The following is a 25783-nucleotide window of genomic DNA, read 5'->3' as shown; positions in this document are numbered from 1 at the left end:
TTTAAAAAATCCACTGGCCCAAAGTTTATAGTGGAAAGTGATTGCTACAGAAGAGAGAACCACTTCCTGGTGACTTAATGAGAGGAGAAAGGAGGGAGTCGTYTGTTGGTTTATCGTGTGACGTTTTCAGTATTCTAATTTGTCACTCGGAAATGTTTCTGGAGGGCTTCTTTGGGAAGGTGCAGACACATGTTGTGGGCTTTTACCTCTTGCCTGAGGATGAAGAGGGATTTTCATAACAGGCATTCAGAAATGCTTGTTAAATCTTTGAATTAGGTAAGAGTTAACAGAAGAGACCATCAGCAATCAGAACCAAGATTTTAAAACATTTTGATTTAAAATCTTCCCCTCTCTTTATGGGTCTGTACGGCGCTGCCTTCCTTTCACTGTGTTCTGGAGMCAAGCACCTGATTATCACATACTAGAACTTACACATGCTTTCCTTTCTCTGGCTCCTCAACGAAAAAATGTACAGAAACCTCTGACACAATTCAGTTTCAGAAAGAAGGCAGAGATGGCCTAGTCAGCTTGATAACAGCCGCTCTGCACAGGACTAAAGACTGTCCTGGGAAATGAGTCTAGGAACTCTGCGATCCAGCCACTTTGAATGGTGTGTTTTAAACAGCGTACCTGTCCTCCAATGCCACTTTCACTCCTTATATTATTCAGCTCACGGAAAAACACATCTGGCATTGATTTTTATCGGAGCTTCTAATCCCTTTTTATTTTCAGGAAATTGGAAATGTAGTTAACGTCTGAGAAAGGCAAACTTCGCTATTTCAGTGGAAGAGGACGAAGGGAATCTATACGGTGGCTGTTGGCCGTCGCTGGTGTTGGAGTGAGGTTTCTAAACAAAAAGCTGAATGGCTCGAATGGGTTGAGCTGGCTGAGCTTCTCTCAGTACTGACAGCAAAGGTTTGTGAATACATTTCCCAGCAAATCTTCTTAGGTGTTCTGTTTCATACAACCACAATGTTTGGTATACGGTGTGCTTATTATTACTACTGAAGTACGGCAAAGATGCATAATTAAAAAAAAAAAAATCCTTGTACTTTAAGGCAAGGATCTTTCTGTTTGGTTAGTTTGTTTTTGTTTGCATCCATAACAATCACCTTTCAACACTGCCCTTGTTCCTGGCCTTTGCTTTCAGCCCGCATTTAACAGCGTGCTGTATTTCTATTCCAGTGTTTGGGAACACGAGAAGGGTGGCTGCAGACTGAGAGYTGTCATTCCTGACTCAGTAATTTACCTTGCTGTCCTTGCAGTTTGAAGAAGAATTTCTGGAAAGCAGAAAGCCGTATGGAATGTTACTGCAAGGTAGGATGTTTAATACTCTTGAATGACTTCTCCAGATATGATTACCTTGTATTGTACACCACTGTGTAAAGCTGAAAAAAAAAGTAGTCTTTTCAGCCAAAGAGAATATTAGCTCAAAATGATCAAAGGACTGTGCTTAGGCACAGACAACCACTCTTCTTTTTTTCCCTTCTATAAATAGTATCTACTTTTTAATGGTACAAATAAATTTGTGCCCTGGTTGGTTTCCAAAAAGGCCGTGTGCTTTTACYGGGGACCTGCTGATGGCCATGGAGCTAATGCTCACGTGCATTGGCCACTTCTCTGAGGTCCAAGAAGAAGAACTTTGTATTTCAAAGGTGGCACTTAGGAGAGGCACATCAACTGCAGGTGCCTTGCTGGGGAATAGAGGCATCCTGAGTGGGCTACTCAGTGCCGTATTCGGCTTTATCACAGGCGTYATAGAAAAGCGGAGGCAGGRGCAGGYGATTCTGTTTCATTTCTCATATTTTTGATACATAGTTTCTAGCAACTGTGACATCTGCCTTGACTTAAACCAACTCATTTAGAAATACAATCTGAAAAGTTATCTCTGWGGAAAATGTGAACTATAGCTGGCTGATTGCTGAAAAGTGGGAAGCCAGAGACTAGAGTTTAGTCGATGCCATAGGAGCCWCTGAGGCAGTGCAGCTGAGACTTATACCTTCTAAACTATTTTTTTTAATAAAAGGAGTTAAGCTATCCATTTGTTTTTTAATAAGATGGTAGTGCAATAATTGTAGAATACAAGATGTCTGCATATGGCAATGTATAAACCCATTTTTATGGTTATCAGTAGCCRTAACAGGCTTAAAAACATCTTAATCCTTTGGAAATTGTTCATAAATGTATCTTGAGTGTGATGTTGCTTTTTTTTAGGAAGTAGTTGAAAGCTAAAGGAGAGGGGAAGGAGGAATAGGAACATAGAACACAGAATACTGCTCAGCCGTAATRGCTCTCACAAGCAATTAAGATTTTATTGTTGAGCTACTTCAGATTTCAATGCCTATGAAATTCAAAATTGTTTTAAGCCCCAGGCTTAGGGCTATATCCTATATCCTATTTGCTATGGGGTAAAAGTTCAGGCTCAATCAACTAACTACTAGACGCGTCTCTCAGCTCCACCTCACTGACACAAAAGCTGTGGGCTTTGAATTAGATTGTTACTTCTTCCTGTCACTAGACGGAGCCCTGTTGTTTCAGCAAGTGCCCACGGTGGAGTTCGATGGGATGAAGAGGGTGCAGAGCAGAGCCATCCTCAGCTACGTGGCCGGAAAGCACAACCTCTATAGAAAGGGCCTGAAGGAGAGAGCCTGATACAGCAACTTCAGACCTCTAAGCACTAGATGATCAGTTTTGAACTGTGACTAGTTCTGTAGTCAATGGAAAGAAATAGGTGCCTTCAGACGGCAGTTTGTCTGACCTGGAAGGCATAGATAACCTCTTAGGTATGCTTTCAGTCTCATGCTACAAACTGCACAAGTGCAGAGTAGAAATCGGATATTTCTATCTCCAAGTCTGTGAGACAGCTCAGTGGTAGGCTGACACTGTCTAGAGCTGGGACAGCACTTGTACTTTGGGCTATCAGATTTTTAGCATGAGTGGAATTTCAGAGTTCGATCAGGCTGTGCGGGGCTTTGTCTCGTCAAGTTCTGAATATTTCCAGAGACAGAGATTCGACAGCCTCTCTGGGCAGCCTGTCCCAGTGTTTGACCACTGCTACTGTAAAACATTCTTTAATTTGATCTGTTTTGAATTTCTCTTGCTGCAGCTTGGGTTAATTGCCTCTTCAATGTCACCTTTGGTATGTAGTGGCAATTTTCAAGTATCAAGGTGGTATTACTCTGCATCCAACGCTGACATTCAGATATGAAGTATCTAACATTAGGCCTCCCTTCCTACCGTTACTGGAAAACTGGGAGCAGTTTGGTGGTTGYGCTGCAGGTTCCAATTCCTTCACGTTGCCTGACCCCCTACTACTTTCCATTTCATATCAATTTCTACACTGCAGCGGAGCACCTCTAAGCTCACTTACAAGAGCAGATGAGATAGAAATGTAATCCTCCATCTGGTAGGAGACAGAAAGAGTTCACTTCACCCTTCAGCCTTAGAAGCCAAAGTTTAACCCCCATGACCTCAGCTGTGCCGGCCTCCTTAAATCATTGCACACAGTAGTCCAAGCACAGATCACATCTCTGCTCACTTTGTCAAGGAGGTAACGATCTTATTCAACTCTCGCTATTATTCAGCAGTTAGTTTTGTTGTAGGAGAAATTTACTCTCAGGATGACGTGGGAGAGAACTGTTCATTCTGGATTACTTTGAAACGCTGCTTTGAATGTGTGTATCTTAACGTTAACTAAACAAACACATTGTTTATTATTTTAGTACCAGTGTACCTCATTGCTAACAGTAACAGGTGCTAATATGATGCAGTGCTAAGTTGAAGCTGAAGCATGTATGTCTATCTCCAGGACCCAGGAGTCCCTTTTAACCCYTCAAAAGGGACAGAGTAAGACTTCAGTGTTGCATAGTGTCATGGTCCTCCTTAAAGCAAGAGGGATTTGTTTCCAAGCCAGGCTACTGAAGACAAGTGGACAGGCCTGGGCCCCAAAGACTGATCTGTCTTTTCTGTTTGTTCCTATATAGAAGACTAGGGATCTCAGCATTCAGCTACAGTGGTAGAGCAGCTAAGGCTTATTTTATTACAAGGAGGATTTCTAAATCAGTCTAGTTTCTAGGCGAGTGAGAAACAACTAAAATGACATACCAATCAATCATGTTGCACATTAATGTTTAAAATAGTCCACAAAATCACACTCAGTTTCTTACAACCCCATAGATTTTTTGGGGAGTTATAACACTTAAAGTAATGCTTCATTACTTCCTTCAGGATAGACATGTATGTGGAAGGAGTAAGAGATCTGATGGACTAGATCCGAGTTCATCATAAGTTACCATTCCAGGAGGAGTAAAAGAACCTTTCTTTGGCTGGTGAGAAAGCTGCAACCAGATACTCTCCAGTTTATGAAAAGGTAAGGGTCACCARTGAGACTGCTGAAAGGTAAGTTCATATACAAGAAATGCATTTGGCTTAGTGGGCTACTAGTTAGGCTTTCAAATGAATGTTTGCTTCCAAATTTCCTTGGGCTCTGCTCTTACTAAAACGTCCGCAGTAATCACTTTAGAGACAAGAAATGCACAGATGTAAAGGTCCAGGTAGAAATAAACATGAAATTTATATAAACCTACAGTAAGGGTTTAACAGGAGGATTCAGAGATCTTTCTTTACCTTGCACAATTACGCTATTTCTGATTATATACTTGGCTATCATGACTAAACTATGTTTGGATGTAAGGTAATTAAAAAAAAGAGGAAAAACTAATACAGATTCTTGTATTTGCTTTGCACCAGCTATTGGAGTGGTAGTAAAAACAGAGTCAGGTYACCACTTTTCTAACATGAGTGTATTTATTATGCATTTTACCTATTGCAAATCTATTACTATGTTTATGAAGACCATACACAATATTGCCTGGTTTGCAAGTACCTCAGAGCCTCCTTTCAATATTTCTGCTGTTGCAAGGACAGTTCAGTTGTATGTATGTCTACACCTGATTTAACCTCCCATTGTGCAAGCTGATGAAAGGAGGTTTATATGTAACTAAGAAGCTGCCTTTATGAGCAAGTACTGAACTCTATAATGTTGCTAACTAGTTGAGCAAGATGAACCAGATTCCATTATTAAATTCTCACTGAAAACTTCCCTTTGAGAGCACAGAAGCAGAAGCAAGTGGTGGAGATTTGTATCTGACCCAGTGCACATATGACTGACTATCTGCCTTTCCCCTTCTTTTAATCTTATACCATACATACAGTTTCTCTCTTYTATGTATTCTTTATTTTGTTTTTTATGGAAATGTGATAACTTTTGCACATGTACATTATAAAATTGTCCAGGGATGCAGAAATACAACTGAAATGTAGGTTTAGTTGAAGAATATCTCCATCAACTCTGTACTGGGGCAAAACTGAGAAGAGTCTTTGGCTCTGTTAATTTCTAGAGGCCTTTTCCCCGTTGAATCAATTTACTTAAAATCTWTCATATCTATCTGTACTGAAGAGTAGATTCACCTAAATGCTTCAAAAGGTGAATTCTTAAATGGTCAGAAACCAATAGCCTGTGTGCRGTCTACTTCCCCTCAATCACTAAACGGACTAACAGAAGAAATAGATTCAGCATGTCATTTTTTCTGTTCCAAAGCACAAGAAGAGGTCTTCCTTCCAGCTAATAGTCTTGCTGGACAAGGAGCTATTATCAGTAAYTTGTATTTAAATTGCCTATCACTGAGTAGCTCATTTTGATAAGATAACTGCTACCTTGTCAGAATTCAAGATACTGATCACTGAATCAAACCTGCGAAGACCTTGAATTACACTACTCTCTTATGACTTGTCATTAGAGGTATAAAAAGACAGGGAGTTTCCAGATGCAGACAGTTTACAGCRTCAGGATGAAATATCTTCCAGAATATCTTGATATTACTGTTACARTTTGTCAGCAGTGTTTCCCTTGTTCTATGTTTCATCAAAGGTCAGTGAAATATACTCGTTCCTACAAACTTCCTTTTAGAAACCTTTAACCCTGCTTTGAGGACATTCACTAGGTACAGTGCCTTAGGTCAAAGGAGAAGAATGTCACCTGTATTCTCTATTGCTCAAATATCCAGATTTTTTCTATTTAYATGCAACAGATACCTTACAAGGTGTTTTTGATAGCCTTTTAGCTGAGACTAGAAGATGCTGTTTTACGTATGCAAATTCTTCTCATTTTCTGTAGTTTTTAAAAGACCACAAAGATGAYTTTCTTGTTGGAAACCAGCTCACCTGAGCAGATGTCCAACTGACTGAAGTCATCTTGATAGTAGAAGAGAAAGTGCCCACAGTCTTCTGAGTAATCTTTGTTGCAGGTAATTAGAGTAATACTGTTGTACTCATTATCAGTAAGTTTGCGCAAGAGAAATTAAATGCTTGGCAATTTCTTGCCCTCTCATAGCGTACCGAAGTAATCAAATGCAGATCAGGAAATACAGTCAACAAAGTAAAATACAAGGAATAGAAAATAGAACACAGATCTGAGAAATGCACTTGTGAAGTGAATTACAGTACAATTCCTTTAAAAACAATTAGATGAATCATTTTTATAAGTGTGCTCCCAGTAAGAGAGAAGGAGAGAAGCTTTTGTCTTCCTTGTCTCACAACAGACATGGAAGAAGACATTCAATGGAATTAAAACTGGCAAAATGCAAGCTAAGCTCTTTCATACTAAGACTGTGGAAATCATTGTTAGAGGATGTCACTGAGGCCAGCAACTTAAAAGCATGAAAATGGTTGTATTGTTTTGCTGTATTGCAGTTGCATTGTTTTCTGTTTGGGGCTTTTAAAGCAAGAGTAAGCAGCACTGCCACAATTAAGAAGTTCCTCCAGCCTGGCAGCCAAAGAGAGCCTCCAACAGATGAAACAGCTGTAGAATTTTCTACAGGAGATAAACCCAGGTTCCATCTGCTGTGATTATTTTCAACTCATTTCCTAGTTGAACTTTCATTTTTTTGTTGTTGTTGTTGTTGTTTTTTTAATCTTTCTAGGTTTTACAGTCTTGCAAATAAAATAGGAATAAATCAATCTCATTCAGAAATGAGAAATGAGAATGAGAAATCTCATTCAGTAGAGTGCAAGCCAAGTTGTTTCATAAACTRTAATATATACTGGCAAGGAAAGGTAAATGAAGAGTTAGAACTTTACTCATAAATATCATTAGAAACCTTACATTTTATAAAGYATTTTGAACATGCTACAAAATATAAAGAGTATCTTAAAAATGATGTATTTCTAGATTATACAAACAATGTTACATTACCCTTGTTTTGTTGACTCTTTTTATGYTGACAGATCTTCGTAAGAGGATTTAAGGTAAGGATAGAATATTTGCCTGTGAAGAGAAACTGATGTTAAAATCTATATTAAGGAAACTGGGTCTTATGAAAATTCTGATGATCTCCAGGGAAATGCTAACTTCAGGGAGAATAGAACTGTTTTATAAGACAAGAAATGGACTTATAGTCAGAAAAGGCTATTCCTCCTTATATGGAAAAATAGATAGATCTAGTTTTATAAAAACAGTGACAAAAAAGTCTCATAGGATTTTATTTTTAAACATATATTTATTTTAAATATTTTTCAAGTGATCAATTTTACTCCTTTATTGCAAACTGCCTCCTACCAAACCCTTGTTGGTCAAAATCAGATTAAAATAGGACTGAAAGTTCTGCTTTCCTTCCTTACATCCCCTTTTGAAAATGTAATAGGCTAACTTCAGAGTTGAAGAATCTTCATCAGCCTTAGTTGCAGCAGTGCTCATAAACTTAGAAGGTTCCATACCACACACCATAAACCAAATAGAGGAAACACGTTGCTATCAAAATACAGAAAGTCATTATAATACATGAGTTATTTAAGATGAATTTTTCATAATATGGATGAAAACTATTTTTCAGTTGGCCTTGAAGACTTGATCTTGCATATCTCATGTTTATGTAAATCATCCTTTTGACTCTGCTGCGCTATTTAGTTCAACAAATGTTAAAGGATCTAAATAATAAGGTTCTATATACTGACAAGTGTCTTATACTTATTTTAAAGTATTGCAGATTAGGGGCTAGATCTCTGTGTAGATTATGCTCCTCTTAGGCATGCCCACGCCAATATTTAGGTTTGTCCTTGACATCATTCTGAATTAGTATGAATAATGCAAGACATTCTTCCCTGCCTGTAGGCTAGCTTGTAGCCAACACGAAAGCTGTTGTCATCGTGTTTCTCACGTTCTGAGTATATCACTAAAAGACATTCAAGGCTCTGTCTCCAGCCCAGCAGCCAATTGGTATGGTGAAGCTCTATGCAGCCAAACTTACTCCCCAATTCAGGGGGCCACATCTAATTTCTTACTGTGAATGGTCCCTTCCCCACACACAGTGTCTGAGCACCATCTAGGACAGAGCTAGTTGACACAGGCCAAAACTGTAAGGAATGCCACTAAAATGTGTGCTGCCTTTATTTTTTATTATTGCTAGCATATTTTTTTCCTCTGACTTTCCATTTAAGCTCCTCTCTACTTGAAGGCAGCACAATGGCTGTAAATCAAGATGAGGATTACTGTTTTCAGACTGCTGGTATCTGGATAGGTGCCAAGCAGCTTGCTGAGATATGCAGGAGTGGTGAATAGAGGCTTAGTTAACTTTGCACTCAGGAGTTCAGCAGAGCGTACAGGACAGAACTAGGGCAATCACGGAGATTTACGGTACAAAAAGGCAACAGGCCTGGGCTTGAGTGATGCAGATTTGCTCTAACTATTCATGTGGGCTCTAATTTTTTATCGCAGTGCTGTTGCACTTTATAAAAGCTTTTATAAGAAGCATGGGGACAATCTTTCTATCCTGGTTTAATTCTGTATGGTCATTTAGTTATAGCCTGTCCCTGCCTCTGAGATGTCACCATGACATCCCACATGGTGGGATGAGGTACAGAGCTCCTAAACCAGATGCTTAGTGGTTTGTGAGCATCACAGGCAGATAGATTTTGAGATGTCTTTGGTCTTCTACAAGATACAACAAAGAGAATCATGGCTGCAGAACACAGTCAGAATTTGACTTGCCAGAATTCTACCTCCTGATTCTTGTTAAAAGGGCCAATAAATGGTAAAAGCATTATTTAAATCTGCCTCTGCCCAACCCATGATCACTGAAATGGCACCTGGGCTCCATGCCAGCTGCCTGAATGCTCAAGGGCRTGGTTTTTCAAACCTTTTATAAAAAACTCATTTTCTTTTCCACTCTAGAGGTTTGCAGAATGGCTAGTAAAGTCACAGATAAAAGTAACCTCAGGGATGTAGTGCATTTAGTTGTCAAATAGTCTTGTAAATTACATCATGAAAAGCTGTGCTGGAAACAAAATAAATATAGATAAAGGGAAAAAATATTCCTGGCAAGCAGGAGCATGCAGAAGGGGAAAAAGAGTTCAAGTTGGATGTGACCATGTTCAGCAGATTCAAAGAGAATAAGAACAGTTTGCCTGACAACTCATCCCTGAACCTCAAATCAGAGACTTCTTCTCCCTTGCCTTTGCCATTAGGCCTGCTTGCTGCCCTCAACAGGAATTTAGACTGCAGGAAGGACAAGGAAGATGACAGTTACTAGTGTGTTGTCTACGGTGACTTCCTGAACCAGTCCTTGCACTCAGGTATATGCTGATGTTGGAAGCAGGAATAAATTCATCTTGATTGAATGTTGCCATCATGGACAGGCATGAACAAATACTCTTTCTCATTCAGCCCACCCTACCAGCATAAGCCACACTCCAACCATAGCTACTTCTACATTAATGATTTAGGCATGCTTGGGACTATTCCCTCGCACTGCAGCCATCTAGCACGGAGCAGTATGCATCCACACTATGTTCTTACCTTCCAAAATAGAGTGCCATACCCAAGCTGCCTTTTGAGAACTGTTCTAAGCCTGTACTGAGCTTCTGACACATACTTGGGAACTTTATGGAAGGTGCTAAGTGAATTTGATGTAGAAAGAATGCAAAAGCATATATTTAATGCTGTATTTTCAGGTTCATTGTTCTGTGAATAGAAAGATGTTGGCATAGGCAAAGCCTAACGAAGCATCATACTGCTGTTTTTTTGCCAAGACTATTAACCTTTGAAGCACAGAAATTACAAATTTCCAAGAACCCTATAGTAAACCTGYATCCTCTGGAAGGGATTGCTAGCAGTTGCCAAACTCTACAAACCATTACACAACCACAACTGTGACTGGAAAAAAACCTGAAACTCAGCAAAATATCACACCAACAATCACTACAGAAAAGCATCTGTAGCCCAAAAAGCCCTATACAATTTCAGATAGTACTACTACTTTACCACCAGCTTTCAAATGGGTTGTTCTGCGCAGCAGCACATAGAGAACTTTGGGAATGCACCATGTCAGTGAACAGTAGCCATGTGTATACCACAGAAAGCCCAAGAATTTTTTTTTATTATTGTTATTTTAACTACAGAAAAAATAGATGTCCTTCAAGATGAGACTGTCTATCAAAACACCTTAGCTTGTCCTCAGTCTGCCACCAAATTGAGGGAAAGTTAAAGCCAAAATACATGTTTGTGAACCGGCTCCTCCTCACTTTGTAGTAGCACACCTGGGAAACCATGAGGTGCTTGCTGCTGCTAACCTTTTTATATATTTACATGTGTAAATATGCACACACACACACACACATATTCATATATATGTATTTTATATATGTCTATATGCTTAGAAGTGGCACCTCTGTGCTGCCTGAAGGAACTCTGATGGGACAGCAGTTGAGAGTGCTCTGTGAAAGTGCTTTCTTTATCAGTTGAGGGCTTTGACTGCTTTGAGAACAAGGAAATGTTTGCAGGCAGAAAAGTCTGCCTCAGGTATGCTAAGTGTCTCCTCCAAAGGTGAGATGTGACTTGTTCATGTTGCTGACTTTCTAGTAAGATTTCTCTTCTGCAGAAGTTCAACAAGTAGTAATGGAACTTACTAGTTTGCAGTTAATTCCTGGGCATGAGTCATGGAGATTTTCAGCCTCTAGACCACACCAGGAACAAAGCATCTACTCCTGGATGGGCAAAGCAGTGCYGGGCCACCAAGGAAGCTGGCAAGACTTCCACAAGGCTGGTCTCCTTCCAGGTTTCCCCCATCCTTTTGGAAGCAGGAGTTGGAGGCAAAGGAGAAATGTTTGGGATTTCCTCAACATCATTTCCTGGAGACTTTTTTTCCTGAGATTCCCCATCTTGAGATGCTGTGCTAGTACATCCATAGCTTGAGACTGATTAGAATTCAATTTTTGTAACAGTCTGGGTTCTGTGAACAGATTTTCGTATTAGCTTTACTAACATCCCAAAACCTGTTTCCCGTCTGCAAGCCCCCTTTGTGTCTGTTTACATCTACTTTCAGTTTTGATAATTTCATCTAAAATACAGGCATTARAGCTGAAGCAGTTACATTTCATGAAAACAGGACAGGAAAAATCATGTCACAGGTTCAATTGTGTCATAAACTGCACATCTATTTTTTATGCCAAGTTATCACAAACTGTAAGTATATGTTTGTTGCAGGTGAATTGTATTTCAAAGTAATCCAGCACCATTATTCCATTTTTTAGATATCTTTAATGTATAGCAGAGTACTGTTAGGTTACTGTTAAAAAGCTAGACAGGGCTATAAATTCTGAWGGTCAGTCTTTAAACAGTTACTGTTACCCTGAATATAACCCAGAAAAATCTATAATTTTCTGTATTTTAAAGTTTCTCACCCTTGTAATTGAGTGAAAGCCACTGTAATTCCAATAGAATAACTTGGATAGACGGCTGCTATAGAAACTACGATAATACCAGCACGGTATAGTCAAATCAGCAAACTGAATAAGAGAGACAATCTCTGTCTTGGATGACAATTTTCAGACATGTATGTCTGTAAGTTTAGTAATTAATTAGCAATGGGCAATTTTCTCTCTTATTGGCTAWGGATGGAAACTCCCACAGTTGTAGGAGGAGCTCCAAAGTTTAAAAAGCCAAGGGTGCCTGYCTTTACTTAGCAGAGGCTGAGTCAAAGCCAGAAGGTAAGTACTAGCTTTTCAAATTTAATACTAGCTCTTAAAAMGGTAGAGCTATTGTTTATAGTGAAGCTATATTAGGGGACATCTGTTAAGGTAATGTAAATCCTTTGCTTTCTTTTTCATTCATGTGCAAGGTTGGTTAAGCATGACTTGACTGTTACTTACTGTTTGGAAGTTGTAGGACAGAGAAAGGAGAAAAAATAACTTTTTAATTAGGAAATGAATCCTGCAGTACAGCTTAGACCTGAAAAAGGCAGGCTGTAAACCACTGATTAGGGAGGAGGGGGAGGTGAGGAAAAGTAGGAGTGAGTGGGAGACTGGAATGAAAGCCCCAAATCCAAGGTTGCTTTCTTCTGGGTCTGAGCATGAAAGATGGTCCTTTTGGTATGCTGTACTCTGCTCTCAACTCCAGAATTAAAGGACCCTTTACACTGAATGTGAATAATGGTGTTCTTGAGAGTCCATCCTTTGTTTAATGACTCTTATGTAGCAGAGAAGCTTCTTCAGAGAAATTCAGGAAAAGCATGTTATTAAAGCTTACTAGGAAATAGGATRGAAATACATAGTTTAGGCAAAGCAATACAAACTTTGTACATAGACATGTACTGTGTACACAGACTTTTTTTTTTCCATTCAGACTGGGAGTAACACTGATCTGTGGTTTTGCACTGGAGCTACGATGCTGTGAGTGTGACTGCAGCCAGGCAGCGTGAAATGCCCTCATGTTTGCTGTTGAGTCCCAGGCTGCCTTTGATGAYGGGCATGACTCCACCAAGTCCTGAGCCAGATCTACCCTCCTTGGGAATCTCAAGTAGTGTCAGACACACAGGCAGGGGACAACTGAACTGAGCCCTCGGGGCAAGACACAGCTCCAGACATGGGCACCTGAATACAGGTGTCCCTATAGGAGCAAGATGTGTCAGGTGCCGTGAGGATATTCAGCGGACCTAGAGATTGAGAAGACTACCAAAACCAAGTCTTTCTCTGTAGAAGCTTAGGKCGAACAAAATCCACTTACGCGTATGGAGTTACTCTGACGTAACTGATGGCAGATTTTGATTTTCCATTTGTCATTATTCTATTCCCGTGATTTAATGYCATATAGAATTTCTTCTTCATGTAAAATGATTCCTAAAGCTTTTCAGCCCCTCAGCTTTTGTTAATAAACAATACCTGGTTTTCCAAGAGGTTTACATTTCATATATTTGGTATTGCAGAATCCTTTCCTCCAACTGTGAAAGTCAAAGTCTTACTGCTATAAGYTTCTGCACTTTACAAGTTGAGGCAACGCATTTTGAAATGATATGGATGCAGTGTATTTGAAAAATATGATAATGTAAGAGGCAGAATTTAGCTGTTTTGAACTACATAGATAAGCTACACCCATWCAGTAAAACTATTCATATAACATACACATAATCTAATACAGCCACCAACTCACAGGCAAAACACTGTAATTAGCTACATTTTAAAACTAGTAGTAATAATTTCACTTTTATGTTTATTTGGATTATATTGTCTAAATTGTCAAAAATATCCTTGGTTATTGTAGTAACATGACTTGTTTCTTGCCAAAACTACTGAAGGAAGAATTCTCAATCTGAYTGTTCTTTAAAACCAAGTTCTTGCAAAGTATGTTTTATATATTCTTTTTTWAAAAAATACACTCAAAAAGCACTGTGACATGAAGGAAATACATCACTAGAGCACATTGAATCTAATTTGAATGAGAAATGCAATTTAGATGGAATAATGATAGTGCAACAGGCACAGCATTGTCAGTTTTGGCTTTTAGCTCTAAGAAAATTGGGACTGTTTGAAGAATATATACTTTTTTCAGTTGGGTACTCCTTTCATTGGCTTCTGAGCCATTGGGACATGATTAAGATACTTGTTTTTAAGGCTTTTTTCCCCTCCCAATCCTGAGTGTATGATAACTACATCTTTGCAAAAGGGGAATGCTTGTTCCTTTTTTTTTTTTTTTTNAGCAAGCTTTGGAGAGCCTTTCTGCAAGTGCCTACCAATGTCCCTGGACATGCAGGGCACTCACAGTGCTGGGGACACTTGCAGGAGCCACTTGAAAYCATATAGGCAGCTTTCAGGTCCGGTTTTAAGGGAGGCCTCGAAGCACACACTATAGAGAGTCAATAGGACTGCCAAAGCAGCTCAGCCTGTTTCAGGGAATAAAACTGAAGATTAACAATTTGTTTGTTCTTACTTGAGGAAATAATTGGATGACAGTTGAAGCTGCACAATACACTCCAATATCTGCCAAGTAAAGCTAGACAGACTTCAGCCTAGCAGTGAAGATGATTGCAATGCGGGTAACTGAAATAACAACTCTGAGGATGTAAAAGGCTTTTTAGTGACTTCATATAATTGTCTTAAAATGCAGCAGAGTCCACCTGTAGCTCTGCACTCATATTACTTCTTTAAACCTGTGTGTGTTTGCTTACAATTATAAAAAAGCTTCCTACTAAAACCAGGAAAGACTCTACAGATCTGCATAGCTTTCCTTTCCCAGCACAGGCTGTGTGGTGTCACTGGTCCATCTCATCTTACCTTTTAATCCAGCTCAAGTGAGGCAAAGTGAGAATAGAGGGCTTTTCTTTCAAAATAATGGTATTTACACCAGCTTTATAACATATTCTTTTCTGCTTAATATTTTTCAGGGAACCAGGAATTTAGAAGCATGTCTGGGAAGCCCAAGCTCATCTACTTCAATGGAAGAGGACGAATGGAGACAGTCCGATGGCTGCTGGCAGCAGCTGGGGTGGAGGTGAGTCAACATTGAGCACACTGCTCCAGACTGATATTCTCACTAGACTGGGTAAAGAACAACTTGACATTCGTACAAAGGATAAATGGCTGTAAGATGCTGACTGGATTCATTTGGACGGTAGAACTGGCCTATGTGTTTGGCAGTACTGTGTTTAATGACTAATATTTGGATACAAACTCAGTGGAGCTTAACAGTTTTACACAACTACTGTCAGTCCCCTGCAGTAGTCATAAAGGTCCTTTTTAAAGGATCGTAAATAATCTGAGTTTACCAGCTGTGCAGAGCAACCTTAACTCATATTTGACACTGTGTAGAAATAAGGAGAAGGATGTTGTTGACTTGAGTTAATTTTGGGAGTGTTGTTGAAAATAGCTGATTTGGCTTGTGCTTCCCTTGGCATTGTCTTCTTCCTGCAGATATCTGCACTCTGTTTCTACCTGCCTGTAGGTTATCTGTGAATCAGTGCAATGAGGTGGAAGTGGTCAGGCCCTCTGCTCCTCCTCAGCTGTGAGCCTTGAAGCATCTGCAGACAAATAGTGCTGTTGAAGAACCAGCTCATTATATTTCGCTTCGCTGGGCTGTTCTGCTTGTGGTTATGTGCACTCACTTRCAGACAAAAAAAGTCTGAAATAAAACCAACACTTTTTTCTGTCGTTTTCCAGTTTGARGAAATTTTTCTGGATACAAGAGAGCAGTATGTGAAGTTAATCAAAGGTAAGAATCAAAGGCCTGAAGCCTTCCCCATCACAATCCCTCAGTTTAGCTAAATTTGTGGTTAAAATKATTTTATTTAAACCAGTGCAAACCTCCAGGTATATATGCTTAACTCAGCTTGCATCTTGTAGCAGTGGTCTTCATCTGAAAATTACTGAAATCCTAGTCTTGAGCATCCTGTTCTCTGTGGTGCCAAATAACTCCTATAATTTAGGAGCCATAGCTTTTGAGACTATGTCTATAGGAKTAAATTAAACAGGGCCAGTCCTATTCAGTGAAATTTCATTATCTGTGCAGTTGAATGGCTAGCATGGTCCCTTGTGCACCTTGGCTYCAAGGCAAATACCAAGCAATTCCTAGGCATGATCTGGGAGCTAGACTTGGTAGCGCCYATTTCCAACATGTCACTTAGAGGTAGCCACCATGCTCTGTAGGCAGAGAGTGTAGACTAGAGTGAATGAGGCCAGCGTGTACCAGTAGCCTGACACATCAAGTTCGCTAGTATGGATGTGTGTAACCATTGCCATCAGTGCAACTAAAGGATSCTAAGCCTTGCAGAGGTAAGTCTCTGAATTAATGGTCTGTGTCCTAATAACACCAAAATTCCCAGGAAAGTCCATTTTCCATTGTGCCAGGTACTGTCCAAATACACCAGTGATAGTCCTTTTATGTTGCAAACAATTAAGTGAACRCTTAATAAGCCAGTGCTATACACACAAGTAACAGAAAAGTGGACACATGAAAAAGAATTGTCAGTGATTTAGTTACTAATATAGTATAAGTTTTTTATTGCAATTAGAGATAAGCAGACAGCAACTAAAGGAAAGAAGGGTGGGAGGAATAGTAAGCTGCTCACATCCTGAGTCACTGCAGAGGTGGATTTGAAGGAAGATAAAGTAGTGCTTGCTCAGATGTTWTAAGGGAGTTTCTACTACATGGAAATATCAGCTGAGATGACTGGAGGGATGCTAAAGTCCAGAAATTTTTAGCAAGTTTTAGACAGGGGTTGACATGACAATAAAGTATGATAATAATATAAGCTAATAATAAGCTAATAACAATAAGATAAGCAGGATGAGCCTGAATGAAGCCTCTCCCAGACAAAAAGAGAGATGGGGCCAGCAGAGAGACTTGTGAAAAGTCTGACATGGTCAAAGCAGCAAGCCACAAAGGCTTCATCTCAACCAAGAGGATTAGACCAGTTCCCAAGGGCTGTGCACCCCCACAGCGCRGAGAAGAGAGGACTGAGAGGAGATCTTAYCAATGAGTCTAAGTATCTGAGGGGAGGGTGTCAAGGGGATGGGGCGAACCCTTTTCAGTTGYCCCATGTGACAGGACAAGAGGCAATGGGCAGAAACTGAAGCACAGGAAATTCCGCCTGAMYGTGAGGGGGAATTTCTTCCCTGTGAGAGTGAYRGAGCACTGGCACAGGTTGCCCAGGGAGGTTGTGGAGTCTCCTTGTCTGAAGATATTCAAGGCCTGCCTGGATGCAACCCTGTSTAMCATGCTKTAGGTGACCCTGCTTGAGCAGGGAGGTTGGACTAGATGATCTCCAGAGGTCCCTTCCAACCTTACCTATTCTGTGATCCCATGTGGTTCTGTGATTGCCCTTAAATTTTTTGTCCAGAGGAAACCCAGTTGTGAACCCATCTCCAGCCTCCCTAGAAGATGTCTCTGTTGCCTGGATGAGGAAGGAGGAGGTTGAAGGAGCACTGCTGAGGGCACTGGCCCCTCGCTTGACCTGCAGCCCAAGGCACCGAATAGAACTTGCTCAGTGGCCAGCAAGAAAGCAGGCTGGGCTTGACAAGGAATACTTGAACACTTGTAGGAGGACTTCGCTGTGTTTTGGCTACCTGGTCACAGAGGCAAAGCTATGTTTAAGGAAATTCTAAAAGTGAATTTTAAATTAACAGAAATTTAAATAATATATGTTATCGATAAGATCAGAATTCAAGTTGCAGGTCCAAATGACTAGAAATCGGACAGCATGGACTGTTATATGCAGTTTAAAGACACATGATAGTTCGAGTTTTGAAAGCTCAAAGCTGAATTTGCTTCTCAGAGCTAATTAATCCAGACAGAGTGGTGCAATCCCATATATATCTATCCAAAYCAGATATGTATCTGTATCCAGAGAGGAGAATTATATGGTGATGAAAAGGGTAAGAGAGTTTTATAAAGAAGATCAAAGACTTTTTTTTTATACACACACACAAACATACAGARGGAGAGGGAAGGAGGGAGGGAGGGAAGGAGATTAAGAGGCTGGGAACACAAAAACGCAGGTTTTAATCCAATGCTTTCAAAAGGACAAATTCGTTAGTCATCATGACAAAGCGAACTGTGGAACAATGCCAGTTCTGTGGTGCAGGACTGAACGTGAATAACCCTGTATTACCTTTCTCTCTCTCTCTCTCTCTCTCTTTTTCCCCCCCCCCTTCCCCTTTCCGTCTTGCCCATGTGCCTGGATTTAGGACATTCTGCATTCAGACACCACTGCATCGTAAGAATAATCCCAAGCATGATTTTGGCTCATGCCAAACACCACTGCATCGTAAGAATAATCCCAAGAATGATTTTGGCTCATGCCAACTAACAATGTTCCTTCTAAGCAATTCCTCAGCACTTTCCAGAATTAAGCCTGGGCCAGGATCAGCAGTTTGCATATGGCCAGCTGGTCGGGAGGCCGAAAGAGTTTCATAAAATCAGCATGGCCAGACCTGCACCTGTCAGCCTGAGRGCCAAGCAGCCGGGCTCAATTTGTGTAGCTACAGGTTTCCCATGTGTGACAAGTAGTATGGCTAGTGGTTCTCACCTGGCGCTGGGTGGCAGCATGTGTGACAGCCACTAGCAGAGACATCTTTTGTGTCAGAATGAATGAGATATTTCTGGACTAAAGAAAAAATAATGATTTGTAGTGTAGATAAAYTAGCAGATACAAATCTGCTGGGCTGCCTTGATTATATGGAGCCTGCCTAGTTTTGTGAAATGATTCTCATAGTAAACCCAGCAGGAACAGTTGTTTATGTACTACCAGTCATAAGAGAAATTCCTCTTTTCTGTAGATGAGAAACAAACCATGTTTTCTGTTTGTTGCATCACATTTTTTTTTGTCAAGAACTAGGAAGTCAAATTTTGTTTTTCATTTAGTGCATCTTTCTGCTGAAAAATATCTGSTCCCTGCATAGCTGTTATTCTTCCTTTTTTCCTATTCCACAGTGTTTCTGATGGACAGGGATCTTTTTACCAAATGATGTTTTTTTTTCAATCTGCAGATATGTTCCTAGAAAGATATGAGGACATATGACCATTCTATGAATGTTTACCAGAAACAAACACAGGTTACGAGTTGTCACAGAGTGGATTAATCTTTGAATTTAAGCTGTAAATGAATAATATTGAATGACTCAAGGACCTTTGTTAATTCTAGGTTAGCAAAGTAATAGCTCTGTGGAGAAGAGAGCAGGAAAAAAGTGCCTGTTAAAATGAACTGTTACACCTAGAAAAAGGATTCAGTGAATGGATTACAACTAAGCGATTAAATTATTAACTTYGAGCAATGCAAAGTGGCAGCTGCCTATTTGGATTTGGAATTTTGTTGTGACTTTAACGGGGCAGGATTGTTCCTTGGATGCCCTCAGTGTGCAAATGGAGGTGGGAATATCTCCAAGGGCGCGAACTAGCCCCACAGAAAATCAGTCCAGAAAAGACCCTCTTTGCTATGCTGAGTCGGTATGCCAGCATAGCTGCCTGAGCTGCCTCACTCAAAGACCAGACAAATGTTCCTGCCGGCACAAGGAGAAAACGGGACTGTAAGGGCGTGGGCAGGTCGAGACTGGGGGGCATATCGAAATGGGCTTTAGCTGTTGCGGAGTAACACTGAGGAAAGGCCTGTAATGGAAATCTTCGGTGTAACTCATGCCTACCCCTGTGGCGACTGTGTGAAACTTGAGCAACACCCGCTATCATGCTCTCTGCCTCTGGGGCAGTAGCTCCGTGAAGAAGCAAGCATAGCTGCTTCAAGCGGCCTGACCTCTTCCTTTACTCCAAAAGCTCAGCCATGCTCCAGTACTACCCCTTTCAGTATTCCCGCTTGTATGCTTATGCACCTGCCAGGGAAATGATGTGCATTCAAAGTAATCAGATTTTTTTTTTCCTGGTTCAGTTTTAACCAGATTCTTACTTGCATCTTATCCACTGGGTTCGAAACTACTGTTTAATGCTCTTCTGCCAGCACAAGATAGGATCTAGAAGGCCGGTGGGCATGTGTGGGCGCAGTGTGTGTTCCTGTCAGTCAGCGGTGGTCTGGCATGCGGGCAGGCCAGCAAAGTGAGGTGCCCATCTGCACTGCAGTGRCCTAGCTACGAAGGCGTGATGCAGACTAGTCAATACTGGATCTCTCCCTCAATGTTAGTTTACTGCACATAATTTAAGAGTTAGAGCACGATATCAGCGATCTCCTATGCTGCAAAAATGCAGACGCTCATTTGCTTGCTATCCTGTAAAGCTAGAAGTCTGAGAGGGACTAATTAGCACCCTTCAACTTTACATCCTAGATGGATCCCTGATGTTTCAGCAGCTGCCATTGGTGGAGATSGATGGGATGAAGATGGTACAGACCAGAGCCATCCTCAGCTACATAGCCAGGAAATACAATCTCTACGGGAAGGACTTGAAGGAGAGAGCCTTGTACTGTAACATTTTCTTTCACTCAACCAATCTATTATTTGACATCTGTATTACAAACAATATACACACAACAAAATCAATCTTGTAAATTCAGCAAAATGAGTGAGAAAGGCTAGCACAATAAAGAGCAAGATCCCTAGCCTTTGCTTATGTTTTAACATTTCAGAAGCAGTAGTTAGCAGAAAATGGCCTTCAGTCTTTTTAAAAAATATTTAGCATATTTAGCTTTAGCTTATATTTAGTTTTGGCTGTGCAAATTGGTACTATGGTGGTGGTATTCAGGGGCTTTACAATTGCTCTARTCAATCATTGGAAAGCAGTTGAAATAATTCACATGTTCTTTCCTCTTATCTTTTCTCCCCAATAGCATTGATATGTATGTTGAGGGAATAACAGATCTGATGCACATGATTATGATGTTTCCTTTCTCTCCACCTGAGGCAAAGGAGAAAAATCTGGCCTTAATTATGGAGCGGGCAACACAAAGGTATTTCCCAGTCTTTGAAAAGGTAAGTGTAAGTGAGGATGTGCCTATAGCACGTGTTCTTACAACTATAAGAGAGTTTCTGCATAATAAGGACATATTGGTAGTGCAGGTTAGTTCCAAGTCCTCAGCTTTCTCAGCTCTCTCAAAGAGGGGGAAATGCTGCAGGATGTTTTCTCTATTTGCTGGCTTGTGATTTCAGGTCTGTGGTATTGGTACACCTACAAAGCAAACAAAGCAATATATTCTCAGCTTATACTGCAGGTCTTTTCACTGAAGTGAAAGCAGGCATATCTGATATTTTCTTATCCTTGAGAGAAGATTTTCACACTTATATTTGTTCAGAGCACATTTTTCTGCCATACTTTAGTTTGGACATTTTCATTAGAAGAATGCAAAAATCTCTTGAGAATAAATCAGAAATAAAATCTGATTTTATAACTGTTTTAGTAAAAAAACAGTTCTGTGTGTCCTGCTTTCAAAAATAACAAACCAAACCCGTATGATTCAGACAGTTACAATTCTGAGCTGGCAACATTTCTCACTTTTGTAACATCCATTTAGTTTTGATGGGAAGYAATAAAGGCTGAACATACCAGAAATTCTTATAATTACAATAAAATAATTCCCAAATGCAGGAATCCTCTTTGGTTAGCTATCATATTTTTGCATTTCTGTGTTTGTTTTCTGGTTCACTACTGAACRTAACTTTAAATGACACACATAAATGACAATTTTATAAATTCTTTGAGTTACTCTTTAATTTCTCCTTCCTGAAACTTCAGACGTAACTTCTGTTCTGCTTTAAAGCTGTGCTGTGAGGCTTAGTTGCYAGTCATCAAATGTCATCCTCATCTGTAACCCATTTTGCCGTATATTCTACAGGCTTTGAAACAGCATGGCCAAGACTTTCTTGTTGGCAACCGAGTCAGCTGGGCAGACATTCAGCTGATGGAAGCCATTTTAGCAGTGGAGGAGAAAATCCCTGCTGTGCTATCAGGGTTTCCCCAGTTGCAGGTAATTCTGTCATTGAACATTCAGGAACTAAGCAGTACAAAAACCTCAAGGATTTCATGTGAGAGAAATCCTGAAGTACTTATCATCTCTCGATGCCATGTAAATCAAAAGTGTGGGCTCTTTGGGGGACTATCATTATCCAGATATTTGTTCWATATCAAACACAACTGGAACTGGATTCAGTCAGTTTTGTACAAGATGCTGTGCTCCCAATCCTGCTCAGGCATATCCATCCCACTTTGAGTAGTATATACCTCCTCAGCAGGAATAAATTAATGTCACCCCAAAAGAATCACTGATCTAAGCTGCTCTGTTCTCATTTTCCTACTTCCTGTTAGTGGACACTGTCTAATACTAGATAAGAAATTAAATGTGTGATATAGCTTGAAGTGTTAGACTTAGGTAACATGTGCCATTTTCTCCACTGCCTGGTATTACAATTTTGGGATCCCATCMACCTCACTTCACTTCTGACTTAAGTAGCGTGACTAGAGAATCAAGTCCTAGCGTTTACCCAGTTTTCTTCTGAYAATCAATTCTTAATACAATCGAGGATGAACTCTCTACCTTTGTACCACATTCATAGTCTGACACTAAGTAGAGATGAGGCATTCTGCTGTGAGATTTGTCCAAGAATCAGAAGTGCTCCAGATACGCAGCAGGCTGTGGAGCACTGCATGGGTGAGCCTGGGGTATAACCTGCAGGAGTCACAAAGAGTCAACAGCCAAAGTGGACCCAAATATTCTGTGATGAAAAGAAATAGATAGTGTTCACTAATCCTCCCTTGTGCCTGTGGCTGTGATATTAAAGCAGTCTAAGCAATCCAAATTTGGTTTGAGGGTGCAAGACTTGAGGTCATGCTTATTTGTATTTACAAACTGTCAACATGRGTGGTGGTGTACTCAGAGACTTTGTCTTTAATCCCGTTAACAAAATAAACAATTCAGCATTAAATTATAGCAGAGCTAGGTTTTTATAGAATCACAGAATTGGTTGAGGTTGGAAGGGATCTCTGGAGATCATCTAGTCCAACCTCTCCTGCTCAAGCAGGGTCATCTAGAGCATGTTAGACAGGATTGCACCCAGGAAGGGTTTTGAATATCTCCAGAGAAGGAGACTCCACAACCTCTCTGGGCAAGCTGGAACAGTTTTTTACTGGAACTGCTGAGGAAATGGTTGGACTTCATTTTGTTTGTTTCTCAACACTAATAGTTTAAGCCTGAATTTAGTGTGACAGAGGTACTTCAGCCACAAAGCAGGCAGCTGTCCCTGGCAGACTGTAGTCCATTTACAGTTTTGCAGTCTCAAAGAATTCTAGCCTCCAGTTCCCATCTCCTGTGTTAACCACCAGGCATGACCACCCTTCTGCTGAAGCCAAGTCTTGATTTAAGGAGGGTTTCCTTCACTATCACTAGAGAAACAGTTTCTGAAATTGATGCTTACTTATTCCACAGTTTTTTCTTCTCTTGCTCCTTCTTCTTGTGTTTCTCCGTTTTCCTTCCACTGCCTGTAAGGAAAAGGAAATTGTGTTCATCCATCTGCCACCAAGAACTAGTTGTTACTTTAGGAAGCTCATTCCTTAGTCCTATTGTTAGAGGAGGTCCTGATGTACATAAGATTGCTTAGCTGGCCATGGGGTCTTTAGCTACCTGAAATCAGCATCAGTGTGTCCTCTCAGACTGTCCATATAATGAAAGGTCTCAGGAAGCTTGACTCAGTTGCCTTAACATAAGCATTTCTTGCCACTTGAGATGGTCAAGTTTGCTCTAGTCCCTAGTCCTGACCTCCAGCCACTGCTCCAGGAGAGAACAGGTCTCCTAGAATTCCTGTGTTATATCTGCCAAGCCCAGGTAGATCACTGGCTACACTAACATATAACAAATAGCACTAGAAGCCTCTACTGGACAGCAAACATGAACTAGGATGGCTCCAGCCATTTCACCCTCACCCATGCAATCCTGGAAGTGCTGGGACAGTGCAACAACAGTGAGCATGCTAAATGTAAACAGAGCTCAGACACTTACACAGAGTGGTAAAAATGGAAATGATAGTGTTAACATATCTTATGGTTTGCCTACAACGTGGCTGGCACTATTAGAACCAGCAACGGAAAAAAGTCATGAGCTTGGTTAGTGTACAAGTAGCATTAAAGTGTAATCCCTCCTGCTCTCAGATACTGAATTCTTGCCTTCATTTTTTTCAAGTAGTAAGAGATTTAGATACTGTTCTACAATACTGCTTTCACTGATACAAGCAGACTTTCTGAGGTAGCTGGGTCCTTCTCCTGATGAACAGGAGAGAGCATAGATAACACAAGATATCAATGTTGGAATCTCTTCTGTCAGCCAGGAGAAGTCATTGTTCTGTGTAAACATCTGCGCTTATTACTGGAGTAGTTGGAACTTATCCTTTACTCTGTTTCTATTTTTCAGGCTTTTAAAACAAGAATGAGCAATATGCCTGCAATTAAGAAATTCCTGCAGCCTGGCAGCCCAAGGAAACCCCCGCCAGATGAGCATTATGTAGCAAATGTGCTGAAAATCCTGACGGAAGAATGGAGTCCACATTAACCTCAGTAAGGCCCAAAATACTAAAAAAGCCCTAGAGCAAGTAGGCAGCTCAGTAAATTAGTTCTGCTGGAGTTTAAACCAATTGCAAAAAAAATTAATAAAGTGAAATAAAATATTCTGATTATTCTGGCAATGTAACAGTTTTGTTTTGTTTTGTTTACAGGCTACTCTTTTTCTTTCTTTGTCATCTGAGGCTAGTCTCACAAAACCAGATTGGAGCCATTTTAACCCCTAACTATAAAGCCCATTCCTCTATTTAGCTGCCATTAAATCCTGGAAATGCTTAAAGAATAAGCACAATCCTGTTAGGTCAGGACTAGGACTATATGGGCCAGCATTTAAGACCTGTCTTACACCCTCATTTTTTTGCTATGGCCGTGTTTGATGTGACCTTTGGAGAACTCCAGAGCTAAAAACTTGAGCCTGAACTGCTACTTAGCATAGTGTGCAATGCGGGCAGTCCAGCCAGGCTACTTCTTTGGCTGTGCTGTGCCTTGCCCCTGTTTCTGTGGAAACGTTGCAGGACTGGTGGGCAGTGTGCTCTGAGCTGTTTCGGCCTCTTTTCAAGGGTGGATGAGATTTATCGACCCAAGCTCATCTTTCCAGACTGTTTTTCATGACTGTTTAGGCTACAAACATACTCCCTTTTTAGTAAGTGAAAGCAGTGGGTCCCAAGCAGTTTATTATCTCCTGAAGCCTGAGTTTTACAGGAGAAGCACCTGGAACTACTCATTAACAGTTGGCACTGCGATAGGTGAACAGCCTGCAAGGTGAGCTTGGCTCAGGTGCTGCAGTACACACTGGGCCCCTGGGCAAGCCTGGCTCTGAGCGGCCAGTGCAAGTGGTCTATGCAAGAAAACTGATGTATTCCTGGCTATGCATGGAGACCACCTCCACCAGATGCAGCTTGTGGAAGGTGATGTGAATCTCTGTGCAAGTAGTGCTACTGCTGCTTCTCCAGAGTGAGCCACAAGAAATTCCTGGTACAGAAAAGAAGGACTTCCTGGAGGGTAACCCTGGGAGGGTTTCTGTGGGCCTGGAGGACTGGGTGCATCCAGAAAGGCTGTGGGGAGCAGCTTCTGAGTTGTGCAGTGGGATTATTAGCTGCATCAAAGTGTTTGCAGGACACTGATCTTGTTTTGTAACTCTARTTGCTTTGTAATTTCTCTAAACCATATATTAAAAGAGCCGGTCTTCAGATGTTAAATGCCCTCGAAATTCTAAAGTATCTAGTATCAAAGGCATGTTAATTTCCATAGCTACGTATTGACCATTCCCACTGGGAGAGAACCACATCAAGTGAYAGGAAAAGTCCAGAGATTAGAAGTGTGGAAGTGAAAATAGGGAGTAATCTCAGGCAAGTAGGACAGTTTGTAATTTGACAAGAAGATACAAACTAAGACTACAGGCTAAGCGGGAGGGAGAACGGGAACAAAAGAGAGGCGACAGGAAGGAAAACCAAGAGCAGAGGATATGCTTCTTAGAAGTTT

General features: G+C 40.6%; 1 protein-coding gene across 4 annotated transcripts; it reads left to right on the top strand.

The window, feature by feature from the left end:
- Positions 1-737: 737 nt before the first annotated feature.
- Positions 738-24431, top strand: LOC146586007 (glutathione S-transferase-like). 4 transcript variants are annotated; one of them, XM_085321965.1, is made up of 9 exons: positions 738-915; positions 1186-1317; positions 4228-4398; positions 14709-14815; positions 15481-15532; positions 20089-20221; positions 20589-20730; positions 21591-21722; positions 24156-24431. In XM_085321965.1, the coding sequence occupies exons 4-9, from the start codon at positions 14729-14731 to the stop codon at positions 24291-24293; spliced, it is 684 nt and encodes a 227-aa protein (XP_085178091.1). In that variant the 5' UTR covers positions 738-915; positions 1186-1317; positions 4228-4398; positions 14709-14728; the 3' UTR covers positions 24294-24431. The 4 variants fall into 4 exon arrangements, with proteins under 4 accessions (XP_085178091.1, XP_085178093.1, XP_085178090.1 ...); XM_085321966.1 differs by lacking the exons at positions 738-915; positions 1186-1317; positions 4228-4398 and adding exons at positions 12032-12039; positions 12674-12720; XM_085321967.1 differs by lacking the exons at positions 738-915; positions 1186-1317; positions 4228-4398 and adding an exon at positions 9520-9627.
- Positions 24432-25783: the final 1352 nt, after the last annotated feature.

Source organism: Rhea americana, unplaced genomic scaffold, assembly GCF_003343005.1.
Source record: "Rhea americana isolate MKP2758 unplaced genomic scaffold, rheAme1 scaffold_737, whole genome shotgun sequence".
NCBI lineage: Eukaryota > Metazoa > Chordata > Aves > Rheiformes > Rheidae > Rhea > Rhea americana.
Note: the sequence above shows the minus strand (reverse complement) of the source record. Positions and strands in the feature narration are given on the sequence as shown.